Source organism: Lissotriton vulgaris, chromosome 6 (assembly GCF_964263255.1).
Source record: "Lissotriton vulgaris chromosome 6, aLisVul1.2, whole genome shotgun sequence".
Classification (NCBI taxonomy): domain Eukaryota; kingdom Metazoa; phylum Chordata; class Amphibia; order Caudata; family Salamandridae; genus Lissotriton; species Lissotriton vulgaris.
In genome coordinates, this window is record NC_141694.1 from 571266565 (window position 1) to 571289342 (window position 22778).

Below are 22778 nucleotides of genomic sequence, written 5' to 3' on the forward strand. Positions count from 1 at the left end.
GCGAAAACCACTCCTCTCCTGCCCTGATCCGTGAGCCGAGCAGCCCTGCCCGCCCCCACCCGAAAAGGAAACATAAAATGGTAATAACTCTGAGTTATCATTTTATATTTCCTTTCCTCTACACTGCTCAAGGTCAGTGGGGTGACGCTCCTCCGCCATAGCGGAGGAGCCACCACTGTTGCCAACACCTGTTGGACCTTCAATATTGCATACCTAACCCTGGTGGCTCCTGCCTGATTGCCACATTGTAATTTTCAATATCATCACTAGGAAACAGGTCATGTGATATTTCAGTTGCTGTCATCATTTTGCTAACTAACAATTTCAAAACCTGAAAAATCATACATATTTTTTATTTCGACCTTGGGAGTAGCGAGATTATGGTATGGAGCACTGCTCCGCTTTCTTTTATTAGATTGTTCTTCCGACATGGCAGAATTATTTAAAATGGTGAAAGCAAAGACGAAAAATGCTCTTCAGTTGCTTTGACTTTTCAGAATGCTTCAGATGATGGTTTTGTGTCATTCATGTCAGAAGCATATCACTGCCCTTTTGTTTTCAATTGACAATTGTCTATCTGGTTTTCACACGCAGGTACACCGTTGGGTTAATTATGAATCTATGCTTAAAGAATGTCTTATTGGAAGAATGTCAACGAAGCCAGTCACGTTTGCAAAAGGTATTGTTTTTACAAGTTGTTGGTTAGTTGTGTATAATTGTGTTCATGTTAATTCGGATATATTTTTACAAACATATTATTAACACTTTAAATCGGTGGTTGTGATAATACAGCACATTTCTTATAAGTATGTTCAACTCAGTATATTTTATTTACCTTGTCCAATGAAGTCAGAAGGACAGACATTCCATTTACACAGGTTGACAAATATGATTCGAATCGCTACGATTGCCATTAATTGATATATAAATACAGTTAGTCAGGAGAAGGGTGTCAGAGTACATGGGCAAGCAAAGACTGGCTGTAGTGAGAATCAGGCATGGATAAACTAAGGAGAGGAAGGTGAGAGAGGAGGGAAAATGAAGGGGGAAGGGAAGGTATCATGAAAAGGGGGAACATAAGGATAAGCAGAGGATAGAGAGAAGAGAAGATAAAGAGATTATTACATAATGTAAGAAATAAGGGAAGAGAAAGAGAGGAGCAAGGAAAAGGAGATGATGAGAGAAAAAAGTGGAAAAGAAAAGTTAGTAAGAACGATAGAAGAAAGATGAGAGGGAAATAAAGAACAGAATAGTGGAGGGGTGTGAACGAAATCATAGAGATGTTGTGGTTAGAGACTGATAAGAGCAGAACAGAAGACGAGTGAGGTAGACGATTGGGATGAGGAAAAATACAGAATGTCATGAAAAGTGTTATAAGAGTAATGATTTTTTTCATTTCAACAAAGGGTTTGTGAGAAATGCAATCACTCTTCCCTTGCAAAGAGGGAACTCTCACACATGCTCTTCGCATGGGCTGATAAGAAAAAATGTGTCCAGGCTGATTTCGATTCCCAAACCAGTATTGTACAAGGAGTTATAAGGCAGTTGTTCTCATAGAGTATGACGTAGTGCAGGTAGAGGAGACCCTTGATGAAGAGTTTTGTGAATCTTCCAGGGTGTGGCGAGCCAACATAGTGTGAATTGCTGTCCAGTGTGAATGAAGTAATGCCAAAATTGGGCTGTCTGCTCAGTGTTAAGCATGGGCGAATTTTGCGAATCTGGCGTTCGCGAATTTGTGTATTTGCGAACTCACAATCCGCAAAATCCGCAAATTCTCGCAAATTTGCGGATTTTTTTTGTGTTCGCAAGAGTTTCTGCCAGTTCGCGAGGGTTTTGTACCAGTTCGCAATTGCGAACTTACTTGTCGGCTCGCAACGGTCGCGACTTTGTTGTTTCTACATCTGGTTCATCATCACAGGTACACAGCACCCTCTGTTTCACCACTGCCACCCTCTGATTCACCCATGCCACCCTCTGGTACATCACTGCCACCCTCTGATTCATCACTGTAGATTATGGGGGGGGGGAAAGCAAGCACACCTGCCCTGCTTCAACTGACATGAATTAATTTGGGAATGATTAATGTGTCACTGAATTTAAACTTCCTGTCTGGCACCTGCTTCCTTATCTGTAATTTGCTTTCTGTTGCAGTGCAATTTTTTTTCCCAGGACCTTTGTGGCCTACTTGTAGCTATTCTATGAGCCTGCTGTGAGGGTCAGAGCAGGGTCATAGAATAGTTGCAAGTAGGCAACTGAACTTCGGAGGGGCCCCTCAGGAAGCACTACAGGGAATGGTTACTAATGATGAATTTGAACTTTTGCACCTGCTGAGTGCTTTCAGTTTTGCAAAACTCGTTTTTCTGCAGAACAGCAACTGTAATGCCCCAAACAAACATAGGCAACTGAACTCTGGAGGAGCCCCTCAGGAAGCACTACAGGGAATGGTTACTAATGATGAGTTTGAACTTTTGCACCTGCTGAGTGTTTTCAGTTTTGCAAAACTCGTTTTTCTGCAGAACAGCATCTGTAATGCCCCAAACAAACATAGGCAACTGAACTCTGGAGGGGCCGGGCCCCTCAGGAAGCACTACAGGGAATGTTTACTAATGATGAGTGAAATTTTGCACCTGCTGAGTGCTTTCAGTTTTGCAAAACTCGTTTTTCTGCAGAACAGCAATTGTAATGCCCCAAACAAACTTACTTGTGAAAGTTGATTTCTAATCCAAAAGTGATCCAAAGAAAGTCAAAAAGGCCTCAAATCCAAAAAAGTGCAGGCAAATGTCAACCTGAGGAGTTATTCTGATAAAAATCATCATTTTCAGAAGGTTTATGCTGCTTGCTAGTGGATTTCTTGTGCAGAATTGTAAATTTTGTAATTTCGCGAGTGCGAGATTGTTGCTGCCCGACGCATCTACATGTTCGCAATTGCGAACTCTCGCGATGCGTCGCCAAACTCCCGCGGGATCCCGCAGCAAGATCCAAAATCACGCAGCACTCTCAAAATATCGAGAAAAACAACTGAAATGACGGTAAGTGAACGCCGCATGCCGCAATATTGTATCACCAAGCAAAAAAATCCGCTGCGTGCGAATTTGCGGATTTTCGGTAAATTCGCGAGAGTTCGCAGATTGCGAATTTACCGAAAATCCGCGAGTGGAACGGATTTTCCGCCCATGCTTACTCAGTGTCAAAAAGTTCATGGCACTTAGTCAATACCCCAATTTCAGGTTGAGCCTCGGCAGCACATGTGCTGCTTTGTGTGCCATCTAACAGGTTGAAGAGGCGTTGTGAACTCCCAGAGTTAGACTCCATTTTGAGAACATTAAGTTAGCCTGTCTGCCATTGGTCTACGTTCAGCATGTCATTATGTTTCACTGAATCTGTGAAAGTGTCATGTCATCGAAACAGTGACTTTGTTATAACATCATGTGATATCTATGTTTGAAGTTTTGACAATAGACGTGTAATAAAAACACGTAGCCCAAGTTGACATATTTTCATCTTGCTGGTTTAGACCAGTTACATCACAGATTATTAGAAAGTCTCCACTATGCTTTGCAATGTAGGCTAAAAGTCAATGGTCAATTCTATATAAACCCCTTAAATTGACCACTGAATTCGAGAGGCGTTCGCACCAGGTTATCACAAGAGATTCTGCCTACCAGACTGCCGGAGCATCCACTGGGTCGCTAAGAGTGGATCCAGTGATAAGAGAAGCTGAGCCCAGTTTATAGTATATTTTCTTTCTGAAGGAAGACTTTCTCCTGTTTGCAGTCTGATAAACATAGCGAAGCCACTGTGAACAGGTATGTAGTACACAGGGTCCCAAGAAACTCAAGATTCAAGTTAGGTATTCCATGCTCTCATAGTGTAGCACATAGAAGTAGCATTAGGTTCGTAGGCTGCTAGGAGCATTTTTAATGGATTAGAACTGTTCATGTTATCCTTGCTGCTAGCAACATGTGCCCGTGTTGTTTTAATTGTATTCTGTGTAGTTATTATTCAGGTACTAAACAACAGGATGAAATTGTTGAATTAAACACTTTTACATGCATATTGTATTTTCTATAACACTACTTGAGTGTGCAATTTTAAGATCGAAATTGGATTTGAACTACCACTGTGTCTCTAAATCTCTTGAAGGACTGTTAGCAGCCCGAACAGGATGGACAACACATCTGCTGCAATGCTCAGTGGATTGTGTGGGACTACAGTAAACTGACTTTCCTGCTCAGTGACACTGCACTGAACTAAGCCCCTGCACCTATCTTTTGGAAATCCAAACCTTGTAGCCCTGGGCTCTAATACCAGTATATGCAACCGAGGGATTGGGTAGGCAATGTAATTTGTATTTGTAATACTCAGTACCCAATCACTACAGGCACGGACTGATTGGCATACAAATTAGCCAGTGGCAATTTTTTTTTCTTTTTTAGCAAATCGCTTCTAATTTAGAATCCTCAGAAACAGAAAGACCCAATAAAGCAATTTAATTTTGTTACAATCATAGTTCAAGGAGAACGACTGGTGGTCAAATATCTGTTTGCTCCAATCAGAAAAAAACTAAACTTCCTTTTCAGATTGTCTAAGGTCTTAATGGAGCTTGTTAGATCCAACTAGGTGTGGGTGGTGAAAGAAATTGGCCTGTAGATGTTAAATTGGATAGATCAGGCAGGCCTGATTGTCACATCAGCAGAGATAGGAGACTGCTCACTGAAATGATAGAAGACTATGCCTTAATAGAACTATAGAGATCGGAATTAAAGGGAATATACTTTTTGCTGTTGCACACATGGATACATGTTATGTGTAAATATACTGACTTTGTTCTAACATTACCTAGTTCATTAACACAAATGCATCTTTCTGGGAGATATTGGAAGGTGGTATATCTGACCACAATCATTTCATACTTTGCCTATGGCATTAGTTATACCTCCATCAAAGCTATGGTGGATGGATACATTGAAGTGCAAGCAACCAGAACAAGAAGTGCATGATGCAGTTCCATCCATCCAACTTTTTAATGAACATATCCTTGACCCATGGATTAGGGGCAGTGTGGAAATCTTCCATTAGAAGAGACATAATGCACAACTTTGCCTTGAGATGCAGAAGGTGTCCAAAAACTGTCAATAACATCCCTAATTCAAATTAGAGTACCACAAGGTTCAACCCTTTCCCCATCATTATTCAATCTGTATGTCGAACCACTAACAGAAATATTACAGCAGGCAAACATCTCCTTCCCCATGTATGCAGATGACACACAGCTGTATATGAAGATTACATCATTGAAAGAGATAAAAAAATGATGAACCAGGCATTAAAGAGGAGCATTCAATGGTTATCTAGCAATCATCTCAAGATTAACTAGCAGAAAAACAAATCCTTCTGATTTCCCTCCCTAAAAGCTCCACGGAGGTAAAGGAATGGACCAAGAAGATCACTGCACTAAACTATACCCAGATCCTAGTGGATTCCACCAAAACCCTAGGAAATACACTGGACATGCTCTAAACATGTGATAACACATCAACAGGATGGCAACAAATGAAAGCTTCAATCTGAGCTATCTTAGAAAACTGAAACCATTCATCAATACAGCTGACCTCAAAGCAGCAGTCCAGGCTTTGGTCATCTCAAAGATTGAGTATGGATGCACAACTCTATCAGGTCTTCCCAAGATTTCAACAGCTCCCCTAAAACCCTGCCTTAACGCAGCAGCTAGAGTCAAAACAAGATCTATGAAATTTGACCACATCACTACACAACTGAAAGCAATCAATTAGCTTCCACACAAAGCAAGAATCAATCTTAAGATGGAATGTATCACTCACAAAGCACTACCCGACAAAACAGCAATTCAACTGGCCCAGAAAATTACATTATCCGGAGGAAGCAGATTCACTTGGAGTACTGGAGATCTTTTACTGAAACCTGCATTCTTCCGCAAGAAGAGTACATATGACAGAGCTTTCTCTGGAGCTGCTCCAAGAATCTGGAATTTGCTTCCACCGTACATTAGAAGAATCACGTCCACTGCCTTAGTCAAAAAGGAAGCTATGTCCTTCCTTATGAGCAGATTCCTCCTATAAATATCAACGGTCACTGCTAGGGGTGTATTTGAATCCAACAGTTAATCTCTCATTCTTCGTCTATCAGCTGCTCCTGTAGGATACATGTTACAGGATAATAGTTTCACCATTTTCTGACTTTGGAATTTGGGACATCATACTCTAGTTCGCGATCATTGATTGGCAAGTTAAGCTAAACAGCCTCATGGAGTAATTGTCTGATCACTTAATATTGTATCAAGCATTGATATCATTGATATCAGTATATGTATTACTCATAAAAGCTATTTGATTGCCATTTTTAGAATGATCATTTAAATGTGGGAGTACACTTAAGTTCATGTATAACTACGGAAATTGAATTCTATTGTACTGTGAAGCACTCTGACACCCACTTGTTCGCGCTATAGGAAATAAGGTATAAATAAATTAAATAAATACAGAGGGGAGGGGTGAAGCTTTTGAGACCTTGAACTGTGATCTTTTAACTAGATAAATGTGGCCGGGTGATGGGACAAGATGAGGGCACAATGAATGCATGGACTGGTGGACAACTGACGTACGTTCCATCCCCTCTCTTCCACTGTACCAGGGTACTTGGGAAACCGAGTCCGAAGAATGGTGGAACCAGCATCAGAAAGGAATGGAGGATGGCGCCTTTAACTGTGTCGACAGCGAGAATGGGGACATGCCCCCTTATGACGCGCTGCACTGCGGATTGGACATAAGCCTGGAAGAAGAAGGAACGGGGTGTTCCTACACCGGGAAGAGAGGAGAGCGAGCTGAGTACGAGAAGGACGTAGTGAGAAGGAAGAGACCCGAAGAGGAGGAGACAAGACCGGAGGGAGCTGTGCCTGGAGGCCAACCGTACCGCAAAGCGCCCAGCCACACTCACAGAGGAGTGTGGCTCAGTCAGGTATGTCACCGGGTATCGGGCTGGCTGGGGAGGAGAGGTGACACTGTGTAAATAGTATAAATACCCCTCTGGCCCATCTTTACCCTTCCTCCCCATTTACCTCTTTTTCCCTCACAAACTTCCCCCACGTGTTATCTCACCGAAGCGGATTGTATAATACACCTGCACTGGTTTTCCTCACTACCCGGGTACCCGTTGGGATATCGACTCAACAGAACTCCCCACTAATAGAGTCTTCTTTCCTCCGCATGTGGCGCTGGGATGCGAGTAGAGGAGAAGAAACAGTCCGCGAAGACCCCGGACAGAGACTGACCAGCCCCTGAAGGACCCGCTCCCTACAAGCTTCTATAGACCCGGCTGCGGTATCACGAGAAAGGCAGTCTTTAAGGAAGAAAAAGACTTTCCTAAAAATAAAACCTTATTTACCCCGTACCTGTCTCCGTGCCCATTCATCATCCCCGCCACAACTGGTGTCAGAAGTGGGATCCGTCCCTTCCTTCCCGGTACCAGAGATGGATCAATTGATACAGCATCTCATCAAGGGGCAAGAGCAGCTGGAGTGGGCGGTAGAGCGCCAGATGACATCCGCCCAAGCAGACCGGGAGGTGTTCAAAGCAGCAATGTCAGCTCAGATGGAGGGTTTACAGAAGGCTATTAAAGAACCAGGAGGGGGGCCCCTGGTAGACCGAAGAGGACCGGTACCCCATCCCTCGGGGGTGTCGCTCCAGAAATATATCACAGGCGAAGACCCTGATGCCTTTTTCACGAACTTTGAAAGGGCAGCTCGAGCATGTGGGTGGCCGAAAGAGAAGTCGCTGTATATTTTTCTTGCTCCCCTACTGTCAGGAGAAGCGCAGGCCACATACCAGGTGGCAAATGCAACAGGGGATACCCCTTATCAACACATAAAGACAGTGATACTCGACCACTTGGGGCTAAACGCCGAAGCGTACAGAGTCAGGTTCCAAAGAGAAAAGGGATTGCCTGGAGAAAACCCGAAGACCCTGTTCTTCCGGCTTAAAAATGCAGCGGATAAGAGGATAAATCCTGAGAACAAGACCAAACAAGAAATCAAGGACTGTATATATCTGGAGCAGTTCATGGAAGCCCTACCCTATGGGACACAGCGGTGGCTGAAACAGCATGCTGGGCTAACACCAGCTCAGGACATAGAAATGGCCGCTAATTATTCTCGGGCACAACCCAGAGTATACCCCTGGGATACCGAGAAAACGAAACCTCTACCACCTTCCAAGCAAGAGAGAAAAGGAAAAAGTAGACTAGAGCCCCCCAAATCAAAACCCTACAAAGTAGAATACCCGGTGATGAAGGGTCGCCAGTGTTTCGATTGTGGGGAGTGGGGACACATCACCCGCCTGTGTCCATGGAGGAAACAAACCGAAGAACCGATGGAAGTAGGTGTACACCGCAGAAATGGGCCCCTCATTTTACGTAAGGGTGATGGTCAACCACAGATGGGTTAGGGCATTGTTAGATTCAGGGTGCTGACAATCCGTGATACAAAAAGCACTTGTCTTGCCACACCAGCTCATTCCCAACACCCAAGTGTTTATTAGATGTGTACACAAGGACGTTAAGCCCTATCCCGTGGCTGACGTCACTTTCCACCCAGTAGGGAGGGCACCCTGTAAGGGAAGAGTGGGAACGGTAGACGCGCTACCAGAGGACCTGATCTTAGGGGTAGACAACTCTGACTTTGTAGCCCTGTTCCAGACAAAAACCCAGGGAGTCAAATCAGAACACCCCTGTACGGCACTCATAGCATCAGAACCGTGGGCACTGGATCGGAACTTCCGCTTTGCCCAGGCAAACGATGCTACGCTATTCAATGCCTGGGAGGCGGCTCACATTAGTCAAAACGACCCCAATGCCACTTTCCCCAGATTTGTCATCATGAACGAGCTCCTATACAGGGAAGGAAAGGAGGGGGAACCCCGACAACTGCTAGTTCCTAAAGATTTCAGGGAACAGATATTATACTATGCCCACACCTACCTCACCCATTAACAAATGGGGTATCACCCAAAATAGTCGGAGGACCTGGGTATCAAATGGTAAGCATGAAAGGATGGTCCTGGACCTATATTTAGTATTTAGAACAAAACAATTCTTTATCAAAAATACTGGTACATAAGAATTAATCCTAAACGGAGAAAGAAAAATATTCTTGTCTATACATGTATATATACAATGTACCCATCAACTGTTTCAAGAATGCCAGTTTCTTCGAACATCAACATTTATTCGAATATTTACAAATATATAAAAATTCTTTATACATAAATCAAGAAAGAAAACTGCCAGGCGTAGTAGCAAAAGTGCAAGGAAAAGTGCTCATGTGAAAGGAAAGATTAATAAAAGAAATGAAGTGATTCACATAAAAAGCATAAGGTACAATTCCTTATAACAGAAACCTGACCAAATAACTAAATCAAAACAATTTCCTATTTACAAAGACCAAATGTCATGGGGAGGGGAATGGGAAAGAAACAAGGATTCAGGTTTCAGAAAATACGTGGATAAAAGAATGTCGACGTTTCGACCCTGGCGCATTGGTGGGTGGGTTGACACCTCAGCTACGGGACTTCATCAGGAAAAGGGCAGACAAGGGAACTTGGGGTAAGAATGAATAGACATAAAGTGATTGCCTGCGCACACCTGTTTGTAATGCTAAGTTTTCTAAATGTAAAAGTAGTTTGACTAAGTTAGTGTGCTATTTGGTTGAAAAGGCAGCCAGCCTACTTGGAAAGAGCAACTTCTAGTGGCGCACAAGCTTAGTCCGTTAACTACATGGTGAACAAACTTAGTCCTCTTTTCTTGCGCATGCAGGTAGTGCATTCAGGAAGCACAGGTTCATTAAATTCAGTCACCCGCCGATTTTCGTTTCCCTGCTGGTCGCGTGTTTCGTGTTTAGGAGATATCACCACAGGTTGCTTCCGACTGGTGAGTAGAGGACTGAAAAAGTGCTTACATGCAATTGGGAACTTGGGGAGGCATATCTGAGTCTAAGCGCGGTTAAATTTATCGCATTTGCGGTCTTTTTTCAGATCGTGTTATCTAATGAACAAAGATTGGGTTAAAAGGAACCCCATGCTAAACTATCATTTTGGGTGAGTTGGTTTTCCGTTTTTTGGTAAATCTATTTGAGAAACGCATTTGAGAACAGATGTAGTAACCAAGAAGTTATACAATAGATACACTTACAGTATTACGGTCTTTTTACAGAACTGGTGCAATATTGAACATACAGCGTTTCTAAAGGGATTCGCCTGTGTCTTTTATCTTGGTGAGTTGTGGACTGAATTTCCACGTAGATGTAAGCAAGTAACGCGTTGTGTACAACACACAATAGCACTTTACACCTAGATTGCTCTGTTTATTGATTACAGATTTACAAACTTTTCGCCTCTATACCATTCTGAGCAGTATCGTGATATCAGAATCTAGAGAGATCTGACTAGTTTCTTACGGTGAGTGCGAACTACAGTTCGATTCTTTCACCACAGACTCGCTTTTTTACTTATTTATTTATATTTCTCTGCTGTGAGGTCTGATTAGAGAATGTCAAGTGAGTGAACTTTTTTTCACACAAGTGTCATATCAGGTTTTCTCTGGTGTTGAAGCTTGGTGGAGGTCTTTTTATATGCAACTTTTCTCCTTGTTTTACCACACTCAGTATCTAATTGACCTAGTAATAAGTTCATCAGGAACATTGTAATGTACCCATACCTTTGCCAGAGTGTCTTTTTGAATTGCTATTCAGTAAATCCCTTATTTTAATTTTAATTGTGATTTGTACAAGCACACGTTGGTTACAAAATTAAGTCTTACACCAAGAGCTGATAATATGTTTTATGTTTATTATTTTCACAGTTCCCCTGAGGAAGAGAGTTTCCCGAAATGCATTGGGCCTTTTTCGAGTTGCGATAATGTTCATAAAAATGTACATGATTGATTGACAGTTATGTTTCTTCAATTCTGTATAACAAGTATCGTTACATTGATTGAGTTTTGTTACATGAAAGCACGTAGTTCTTAAGTGATTTTATTTACTTCAGAAAATATAAATGAAAATACAAAACATAATTCACAACTTGGTTTCTTCTTACTGATTACAGATGATTCATATTAAGTATTGTTGAATGTGATATACTTTATATCAGTTGTGCATTTGGCATACTAGTAAGAATGAATAGATCCAAGATTCTACATAAGTTGAGAATTCAAGAAAGGCCCAGTGAATGAGTAGGGTACATTACCTACAACGTAGGCTGGCAGCACTTCACTTAAATGAGCCACCTAAAGGTAGACAAGAACATTGGGATAAGTGCCAAAATTTGATTATTGACACTAAACAATTCTATAGGGTACTCATTTAAAACGAGACTAAAAAGAGTAGAAGGACTCACCAATCAATGATGTGTACCACCAACGAATGGTGCGTTGTGCTAAAGCACCTCAAGTCTATCAATGACAAGGTTTTTCAAATAGAACTGAATCCCAAGCGCTACAATATAAAAGAACGATGCAATAAGTCATATGTGTAAACCACAAGTGACTAGTACATAGTAATCCATATCACAATCCAAATAAACTCACCATATGAGTGTATCTATTCGGAAATCACTGGAATCTACTCTTACCAACTTTGCTGAACTATTCTCTGACCGACCAGGGCGCACTACCTTGACGGAACACAGAATAGACACCGAACCCGGAAAACACATAAAAATAAGACCATATAGGATCCCAGCTCCGCGACGTCCAGAAGTAAGAAAAGAGGTACAAGAAATGCTACGATTGGAGGTTATTAGGCCATCCCGCAGTAGCTGGTCGTCTCCTTTTGTGATGGTGCCAAAACCTGACGGTACCACTAGGTTTTGCATGGACTTTCGCGCCCTCAACTTCATATCATCCTTTGATGCCTATCCCATCCCAAGGGTGAACGAGTTGATGGAACGCATAGGGGATGCACATTTTATAATGACGCTAGACCTTACCAAAGGATACTGGCAAGTGCCTCTCCGAGAGGAGGCCCAATGAAAAACGGCTTTCTCGACAGATGAGGGTCTCTTTGAGTTTAATGTCTTGCCGTTTGGGCTCCATGGGGCCCCAGCCACCTTTCAGAGGTTGATGCATGAAATACTCCACACTTACGGCTCCTTCTGCTCAGTGTATTTAGATGACATTGTCATATTTAGCAGATCCTGGCAAGAACATCTAAGCCGCATACAGACAGTCCTATCCGCCTTGAGGAAAGCAGGCCTGCACATAAATACGAGAAAATCCAGGGCAGCCTTCTCCAAGGTCAAATATTTGGGGTTCATGTTAGGAGATGGGGCTATTGCTCCACAAAAGGAGAAAGTGAAAGCAATTAGGGAGACCCCCTTCCCTTCCACGAAAATGGAGCTACGGGCCTTTCTAGGCCTCATAGGGTATTATAGGCGGTTCTTCCCCAACTTCGCAGAAGTAGCCAGTCCCCTAACCAATCTCCTCAAGAAGGAGGTGAGCCCAAAACAGTTACAACACCCCCCAGAGGCGGCCCATCAGGCCTTTGAGAATTTGAAGAACACCATAACCACCAGCCCCGTGTTGATTGCCCCAGATTTGACCAACCATTTCTAGTGGCCACAGACGCATCAGACATTGGCATTGGTGCTGTCTTGTCTCAAATAGACAATGACGGGCTCGAGCATCCCATATTGTATATAAGCAGGAAACTACACCCAAGAGAAAGGAAATACCCCACAAATGAAAGGGAATGTCTGGCCATACGCTGGGCAATAGAGAAGCTAAAATACTATCTGGAAGGAAAACCCTTTACCCTCTTGACTGACCACGCACCTCTGCAATGTATGTATCGGCAAAAATCGCAAAAAAAAGAGTATTAAGATGGTTCCTATTCCTGCAACCCTACTTTTTTACCATCCAACATAAGAAGGGAAGGGACCACTGTAATGCTGATTACCTCTCTAGGTCTTATCCTCTCCCCGATCGGGAGAATCCAAGTGGGGAGGAGTCTGGCGATGGTATGTCTCTTGATCATCGAGACGTACTACCATTCCAACAGTGGTAAGTTGGATCGTGCCCACAGTCACTTGGAGACACCAAATGAGCGACTGAATAGTTGATTGCCAAAAAAATATAATAAAGTGCAGTGCAAAAACACAAGAAGTGTGTGGTGAGTTAAAATAGAGTGGTGTGTCCAAATATAATGCACATTTTATTGAAATTAAGACCAGCTGCATTATTGCCTACTATTGGTGTTGGGGCCACTGCAGTTGATACTCTTTTTTCACCAACAGGGTCAACTTGAATATATGGGATCAATACCAAATCTGGTCTTTACATTGTGTTTAGCTCTATTGCCTCATGTCCACCTTAACCAGTATGGCACATCTAGTATGCGCACAACGTGGCGCTCATCCTGATTTTTGGGTACAGATAAAGGGTTGATAGTGTTGTATACAAAGGGAATAGTATATGCAGGAGTGGAAATTTTAGCCCTTGTTGGAACAGAAGGCAGGCTCTTCCACTTGAACATAAGTATATATTGTTTTTTCTTGGTGATGCTGGCCATGTTTCTTCCTGGCTCCTCATTTAACAGGCAAGGCATATGCTCTTTTCTTTGTAATCTTCCTTACTCCAGCCAATACAAAAGCACTTCAAAATTCAAACTTTTTCTCAAAACACAACACATATTATGGAATTAACAAATGTATCAGCCAAACTATACACACCAGGAGTCCACATCAGCCTCTGTCTAGTCCACCAGTTAGCAGCCATGTTTCCAAATAATGGTGCCCCTTCCTTTCTACTCCTCTTTTCTTCATGCAACCGACCCCTTGGTCTCCTTGCCATCTTTGTTAAAATTGTTTGAATTTCATCATACTGAGGCAAGAACCCACATTAGAATCAAGAGAAAAAACTAAATATTCATAATAGCATTCAGTGTTCAGAAAAAAAACGATCATTTACACCTTTACCAAAAGGCTCCATAAAAAAAGAAATATACTTAGATCTCACTGATCTGGGAGGATGATTGTCAGTCACACTGTGGCCGAGTGGGAATAAACCTCACCTCTGTATCCCTAATAGAATTGCAAATTTCCATCATTAAATTTAGAAAATTTCGAATTCTGTATACACACTGAAGGCAAAAATTATGCTCGTTCAAAGTCTGCTTGGTGCCAGCACACCAACATTTCCCGTTTGCTTAAAGTAAAAAATTATGAACATATGTTCCTCTGACCCATTAGCTATGTTCATAAAATCCTCTAGTCTACCCCCTAGCGCAAATGGCTTGAAGCCGTAGCCCCTCTGACTTAATGGGCTCAAAATCTGGGCTTATCAAATTTTGCTTCTAATACAACTCTGCTGGGTAGAACTCTGCCGTCATAATCTCATATGTTGTAAGACAGCGAACCACTCTGCATTTTAGTAAAGGAGGATATAAGATTGATCTCCTGCTGGACTTGGTTCCTTTAGCAATTGTAAAGGTTACCTAATCCTAAGTAAACACCCTACCAGACAAATCCATGGTCCTATCATGAGAATATGTGTCTGCAAGAGACAATACATAGCAATGTTACCATCTCAGTGAAACTTCCTTTCTTGAAAGAGCTTCCCTTGGGCACCCAAGATAAAAACAGGTTGAGCATCAAGTTGGCATGGAGCTATGGGGGCCTCAATAACCAAATATAACTCAACAATTGCAGCTCAGAGGATATTTCTCTCACCACAAGCCTGTGCAGTTCCAAATGGCCCGCCAAGATCACTGATCTGCAAGCCAGAACTTTCTTAGATACATTCTGTAATATGTTGTTATGTGAACAAGTCCGACCATCTTGGGCTCCAGATTTTGATCCAGACACCCCCCAGACCATCTCTCTAAGCAGGTTTATACAACGTACTGGTATTGTCTGCCCAGTTATAGTTCTCATCATATCACGAAAGGCTTGGGATTGACTAAAGACTTCTGACATCCTCCACGTCATCAGGCAGAAGGTGCTCTTCAGGAGAAGTTGGTGTAGTTGTCACCCTATGCTGAAATCATAGGGAAGAAGAATTGGAAAATCTAATTCAAGCCCCAGCAGAATCAGAAACCAAACTTCATCAAGACCACTCCTACCTCATCTCTGAATGCGGGCCATTATCCTTGTTATAATTGCGAACAAGGGGAACACATGATTGCAGCTCCTCCCCTAGACCTGGAAAAAAGCATAATCCGCTTGAGGTCATGCGTTCCGGTGGTAATACCTCACCAACTGATGAATCAGACGGGATACAAAGAGATCTGTCTCAAAAGGTCCATATCTGGCCATCCTCTGGATTTCTGGAATTACAGTTCGCAAATATGTAACCCAGTCCATATATTTCACTGCAAAATTGATAGTAGTTTGAGGCACCTCTTTTGGAGTCTAATAGACGTGCCCACAGCATGCACCCCAACCTGATGAAGAACCGGAAAAACCCACTTACTGGGTCCCGGTGGCGGGGGAACCGCCCAAATCTTCCACACCCTTCATACGTAGTAAAAGGATACACAGGAGCCTTCATCTCCTGGAGGAACCCAGATTTATTCAATAGCCCGGGCTATGGAACAGAGTCCCAAGCTAGTCAGAGACAAGACAGAGGAGGCTGCTACTTCACTCTGTAGCTTACAAGCCTTTTATACTTTTTCACCCCAGTCTGTTGGCTGTTAGTTCATTGTTTAATCTGGGCAGTGTTTGCAGTTGATAACCAGATCCAGACAACGTTTGTAGATGGTGACCTGGTCAAGGCTTTGTACACAAATTATTGTTCACTCGGCTTTGATCAAGGCTCAGTCTTTTCAGGTCATTGTTCAATTGCCTTGATTAAAGCCCAGTGTTTTAAGTCATTGTTTAATTACCCTGATGAAGGTCCAGCAGTCAGACCATTGTCCAGATAACTTGATCAAGGTGTCAAGGATGTTTACCAGATTGGGAGCAGGAGATAGAAAATAAATTATTTACTCAGGGTGTGACAGGGTGTGAGTGTCTTGTGGCTTTTAGTTGAACTGCAAAGAACAGGGGGGGTTGGGTGTGTGACAGTCCCTGGGCAGAAATGCAGCCTGCAAGATGGTTTTTGTCGTGTCAGTTAGAATTTCCTGAGATGGCAATGAAAAAGTAATGGAGTCCCGGTACAAATGATGCCAATCATAAGAACACTTTTCCTCAGACCCTCCTTTTACCATTGAGTGGCAAATACTTTAAGAAATGTTAATGTTCATAAGGCCATCCATTTCTTGTTGGAGCATCATCATCATATTGGTGTTGTGAATGTTAGAGGGTGGAGGCTTGATGGTCCGGGCACACATTGTACAGAGCTCTGGCAGACACTGAAAGCACAAACAGCAGGAGACCAGGACAGTTACTCTCAAGGCAAGGAAGATGAGGATTTTCCACCCCCACTGGGAAAGGAGGCCACAGATCCAGCCTGTGAGGGACCAGCTGCCTTCATCCAGATGAATTTCGGAAGAAAGGCGATGCAGACGGTGGAAGGCATCGTACACTGTTGGTGCGTTGTCTGGGATGTACACGCAGCAGCGGGAGCCGATCAATTTACACACACCACCACGATCAGCAAGGATGACGTCTAGGACCATTCTGTTCTGAAGCGTTATGAGGCGGTCCGCCTGTAGCTCTGCTGTGATGTTAGAGAGGGCACCAGCTGTTACTGTGATGGTGGCTTCAAGGCCCCTGGTCAGTCCTCGTACAGCACGACTGTTGGCCATGGGGCCCCAGTAAGGAAGGAAACCTTTAAAGAAGTCCCCGGTTTCCTGGCCTGCTGTATCCTCGGCTGATATGACGCCCCTATGTGAGCGGCGCAGAGCGCCCTTCATTGACCGGTGGTAACCTCCATGGGTAGAATACGTTGGTGGAAGGAGGAAGTCTAAATAGCAGCTACCAGACCAGTTACGGGGGGGCCAAGTGTAGGGGCAGTGCCACAGATGAATTAGGTGTTGGCGGATGCCACCAGCTTCGGAGGAGATGTAGAGTTTAAAGTCTTTGTGATATCACATGTACCGGTACCAACTTTCTTAGTCCATAGGCCATGAATGCAGACACGGCCTTGCACATTTATGACATTCACAGTGTCTCGTTCATCAGGCAGTATCCTTCTTGTGCGGAATCTGGAAAATTTTCGTCGATTGGTGGAGTTGAATACTACCATCTCACTGAGTTCATCTGGTGGTTGTAGCGTTGTGGATGAGCTGGTCGGGCAAAAAGGAGCATTGGCATGGCCGAATCTGTTCCGCCAGAAGTCATCCCGAAATGTTCCAACGGCAGAATTGGCAGTACCATTGACGGTGTAGGCCTCCTGCATCAACATCCACCATGCAAGACAAGACCCAGAAATGGACAAGAGATAGGGATAGAATGGGACCGGGTGTATCATGGAATGCAGCATCAGTCCACACACCCAGCAGTTGGAAGTGTTCATGATCAGCTGGTGATGATGCAACATTTGGATAAAGGTGTTGTTGAAGAATTCTGCACGGCGGGGTAATTCGTGGGCTGGTAACGTGTAATACTGGTGTTCGGCAGGAGTCAGGGTAGGAGTTGGTAAGGTAACAGGATGGTAGATTAGTAACAGCCAACCAAGGATAGACAGGATGAGGGAGACAAACAGCGTCATCACGGTGACCATGAAGCATTTACTATTTCGGAGGCTGACATCTTGTTTCTGGATTCGGGTTTTTGGACGGCAGCCATTGTGCTAAGCCAGGGACCTCTAGTGGCTGTCTGTGATTGATGGTTGCTTAACTGGGCGCAGGTGCCAAGGGCTCTTATGGCTTACCTCAGTCTGACACACCAGCACTACTCTCAGCCGGGGAAGATCACAGCCATACAGCCTGTAGGTACTTGGCGAAGTCAAGGGCAAGCCTTCCCTCGGTGGCGCAAGTTGTATCGGTCGGAAGAAGGAACAGTATGGTCGGGAAACAATTGTTCTTGGTGTTGAGCAGAGTTAAGGGAGGGTTCCACCCTTCCTTTCAGTATGCTGTCACTCTCTGCTTCCGTAGATGTAGAATGCAGTCTGGCCTCGCTGAATGGGACAAACTTCGGGACTGTTTCTGTTTCTGAATCTCCTAGTCCTTCCCTCACCCACTGATCATAAGGGAGGGGCAGAGGCACACGCCTGCAGTGCAACGAATGCACCCAATTCTTCCGACCTTCTACTTTCACAGCGGTGCGGGTGGCCAGTAGAACCTGTCAGGGGTGCGACCAGCGGGGCTCCAGACACTTGGTACGCTGAAAATTTCGGATCACCACCCAGTCACCTTGTTGAATGGTGTGACCTGGACCTTCGCTTTCTTCGGGGATAGCAGTGTGGACCTGATCATAAAGAGTACGAAAAGAATCAGTTAACTGGTACAGGTAATCAGTCAATACTGGGAACTCAACATCAGACAATTTATTTGGCCTTGGTACGCCCCATACATTAGCTCGTCTACCGAATACGAATTCGTAGGGAGATAATCCAATCCTTGAGTGGGCAAACCTGTATATGCGGGGTGCTATATAGGCCTCAAAATTGCTGTAGCAGGTATAGCCAGACCAGGAATTTCCACATAACTAGTAACATATCCATAATAGGCTATGATGACACACATAGAAGCCAACCTAGGGTTCACCTGGGAGCTGTACATTACCTGAATTTAAGCACCCTTCCAGTACTGATAAGGCCTTTATTTCTGATTTAGTACACAAATGAGCACTATTAATCCATCATTGCATGAAATAATGTGTTCATTGATCCTAAGCACGTGAAAATACTATTATGAATTTCAAAGGAAAGTACTCATGACATGTGTCGCAAGCATAGCATGTGGGGTATCATGGAATAGAGATGGAAAGTTTTATTCTCATTACTGGGACCCTGAGGAATGCTTCAATTTTGCAGGAGGGACACGGATATATAGCAGAATGACCGAAACCTTTGTGGTTATTACAGAGAACGATGAACCCGAACATATACATACATCATTAAATGATATTTTTGCACTACAGTAGCTCAAGGCACTTAAGAATTCTGGGACATTGACCCCAAGTAATTTTGTTTGCATCTTAAATTACTTATGTAGTTATTGTCTTATAGATCGCAAACTCCACCCAAGGCTGTTTCAGTGCACTGTACAGAGGAGAGGTATAAGAGCACAGGGCAAAAGTCAACCATGTGCTGTTGATTGGTGTATAAAAGAACATATTGTTTACAGTATAACATTGGTTAATAGATACAGAGGTTTACAGTACATGGAATGCATACATATGTTTTTTTTTACGGTGGTTAAATACATATTTAGTGGAAGGTAATGTGGTTTCCAAACAAACAGTTTCATTTTTATTGTATTAGTCTACCCGTTTAGTTCATTCTGTATGCTCTGTCTCTAGTTTCAAGCACTTTTTTTTCTAGATAGATTCTCACTTTTTTTGTGAGAATCTATCTGTGCTCAGGGCTGAAATGATTAGGTCGAGCTTCATACCATATCACACCTCCTGCCTGTCCTTTGGGACTCAGGTCATCTTCTAGTTTGAGAAGGTGCAGCCTGTGTCAAAGGGATCAGGCAGGCTGTAACCCCTTTCACAAGGGCCTCTGAGAAATTCCGTCACACGTTCTATGCTGAGAAGACGACCCCGCACTTGCCCAAGCTCTTTTTCGACGGGGCCTCCCTATTTTGTACATAAAAAGGGCCTTCTTAATTTTATCTTTTGCAAATAAACAACTTGTCATCTGTAGCGACCTTACCTTGTTAATTGTGTTCAATGCATTGCAATGCAAAACTGAGTTGGAACCCTCAGTCAAATGTTACAGTAAAAGCTCTGCAAAATTAATCTATCTCTGAAAACTATTTTTGACCCATGTCACGTATCAGCCCCGATATATTCCTATTTGCCTCTTATACACGTGGTGAACACAGGAAATGCATTTACAGGTTTCGATATGACCTTGACAGTGAGGGGAGGTCAGCATTTCCTTAAGCTTCACACCTAGGAAGTCTTTCTGTCGCCAAGCTAATTTTATTTAAACAATGACTACACTGTCAAGCTTTGATGTGGCTGCAATCCGCACTTGTTGTGATATTCATTATCCTAAGGAACAAGGTCGGCCGTTTGAACTTGAGCACTTGAGGAAAAGCAGTGAATAAGTTAGTCTGCGCCCTGCTGCTACCTATACACTACCCGATGCCACACACTCCTCCAGGGGCATCCATTGCTAATCCCTTTCAAGTGTGTATTCCGAACGTCTCGCGGCTGTTAGTGGCATGCCCCCATTGTCATTCACCGTCCCCCTACACTTCCCAAGTGTGTTACCAAACAAAAAGCCCAGGCCAGCCCCTTTCACAGAACTGCGTGCCTACGGCCAAAAATGCACAGCACGAGTGCTCTGTTGTCAGTGTGGTGCACGCAGACACACTTTTGCTACCAGTGACGTAAAGACACATACCATAGTAGGAGCAACGAAATCCCGGGTCCCTGACTGCCGTCTGGGCAGCGAAATGCAGGACTATCAGGGCTGTGTAGGGCTCTAAGCCCTTTGCGCCTCTGAAATTACTTTAATGAGGCGACCTGAAGTGAACTTGTTAATGGATATATATACCCCTTGGAACCCCCTAGAAGGGCAGGGCTTATGCAGATGGACTGAGAGCTCTCTAGTTAAGTCAAACGAAGAGACATAAAAGGATTTGATAAAATAAATACAATTTAAGCTTTTTATCTCATGAAGAATGACATTTGAGGAGGATGTTATCTGAACAGGTATTTCAGGCAAACAGAACAGTGAATGCGAATCCGTTTCTTAACAGTAAACAGGAAACGTGGCTACAAATTAGTTGCAACTAATGTGACTGGTCTGTCTGGCATTGTTTACTTCTGACACATTTAGAAGCTGAACTATGGAAAATAACAGCCCAGTGGGCGATGTTGAAATGACATAAAATGGTTCGTTCTAGGCGCCATCCATTCTATTAAGTAGGCGCTATGTGCACTTGCTGTCAAAGTAGCTATAGAACCAGAAAGTGGGATATTTTAAAGTTCTTTCTGCCCTTCTCTCCACTGTCAGAAACATGCATTTAAAGCTGCTGCTAGTTGTAATACTCAGCTAAGGCTTTTTTTTACACATGGGATGTTCTTTCCAAGATAGTAAAAGTTGGCAGTGCCTTGGCAACGCATTTGGACACTTGAGTGCATGCAGTGCACTATCCTGTCCATACCCACACATTCAACCTATGCGTTCTGGGTGACCTCAACATTTGGTTTAACAAACCCAATATGACCCCTCCAAAAACAATAATCACTCGCCTAGACACACTGAATCTGCATCAAATTGTCTATAAACCCACACACATAGCAGGACATATCCTAGATGTCATTTTTGCTAATACCAAACTAGTTACCTTTCAAACTATAACTCCAGTCACATGGTCAGAACACCACCATTTCAACCCCTTCCTGAACCTTACTTTCTAAATGCACTTTCGCATGATCAGCCATAGACATCCTCTCTTTCTTTTTATTCAACGCTTGCTTTTTTTCTCATTCTTTGATCTATTTCTTTCCTCCACAACGCGGTGGCGTCAAACATGGCTTGACGAGACCGTTTGCGGAGCAGCTGCTCCTCCAGGCTCGAAAGGGCCTGGAGATCAAAGGAGCCAAACTGTGACCACTGTAATTCAACATTGCTTCGCTTCATATATTTTACCCATTAGGAAGAAAACATGATAGCAGATGGCCCATATTTAACATACATCTCATAACTTGGAGTTCCTTCTGGAGGAAGCGGGAACATACAACGTATGGCCAGGGGTCCCTTCTGGAGGAAGCGGACAATCCGCCTCCAGCTGGGAGTCCTGTGTACACATACAACAACATAATTTCTTGAACTTACTACTGACTGGCATGCTTAAAAACATAGATAACAGACACCAGCGGCTTTTTAAAACTCACCTTGCTTGCTTGGCTTTTGCAGAGGTCAATAACAGCAGAATCATACAGAACAGACACCAGCGGGTTTTTAAAAATTCACCTCGCTTGCTTGGCTTTGGCAAAAGTCAATAGCAGCTTGGCTATTGCGAAAGTCAATAACAGAATCATACAGACTTGGTGGGTGATCAGTCTACCCTTACCTTACATGCGTAGTTCTATTCTGCTGATGTAGGGCTGTGTCCTGCTCTAGAAATTATTTGCTAGGGGACTCCAGCGAGAACACGGTCAAGTGGCCCAGACCGGTTGGGGAGGAACAGCGGGCGAGTCGTTCGGCTTACCGGATTACAAGAATCCCTCGGGTAGGGTAAATCCGTCTGAGTCTCTCCGTGCACCCCCTCACATCTACCGGGCCTGTCCTTCATGATCGTGGAGTCCCTATTCGGGCGCCATTTGAAGAACCAGAAGAAACCACTTACTGGGTCTGACGGCGGGGGAACCGCCCAATCTTCCATACCCTTCATACGTAGTAAAAGGAGACACAGGAGCCTCCGTATGCAGGAGGAACCCAGATTTATTCAATAGCCCGGGCTATGGAACAGAGTCTCAAGCTAGTCAGAGACAAGACAGAGGAGGCTGCGACTTTACTCTGTAGCTTACAAGCCTTTTATACGTTTTCATCCCAGTCTGTTGGCTGTTAGTTCATTGTTTATTCAGGGCAGTGTTTGCAGTTGATAACCAGATCCAGACGACGTTTGTAGATGGTGACCTGGTCAAGGCTTGGTACACAAATCATTGTTCACTCGGCTTTGATCAAGG

The 22778-nt window shown here is 43.6% G+C and overlaps 1 protein-coding gene across 1 annotated transcript in view; it reads left to right on the forward strand.

The window, feature by feature from the left end:
* The window catches only part of CYB5R4 (cytochrome b5 reductase 4), a 1096982-nt gene that overhangs the window by 243282 nt on the left and 830922 nt on the right, over nt 1–22778 (forward strand). The window contains exon 4 of the mRNA XM_086926570.1: nt 595–679. Within this exon, the coding sequence (XP_086782696.1) occupies nt 595–679 (85 nt within the window). The remainder of the gene's footprint in view (nt 1–594; nt 680–22778) is intronic.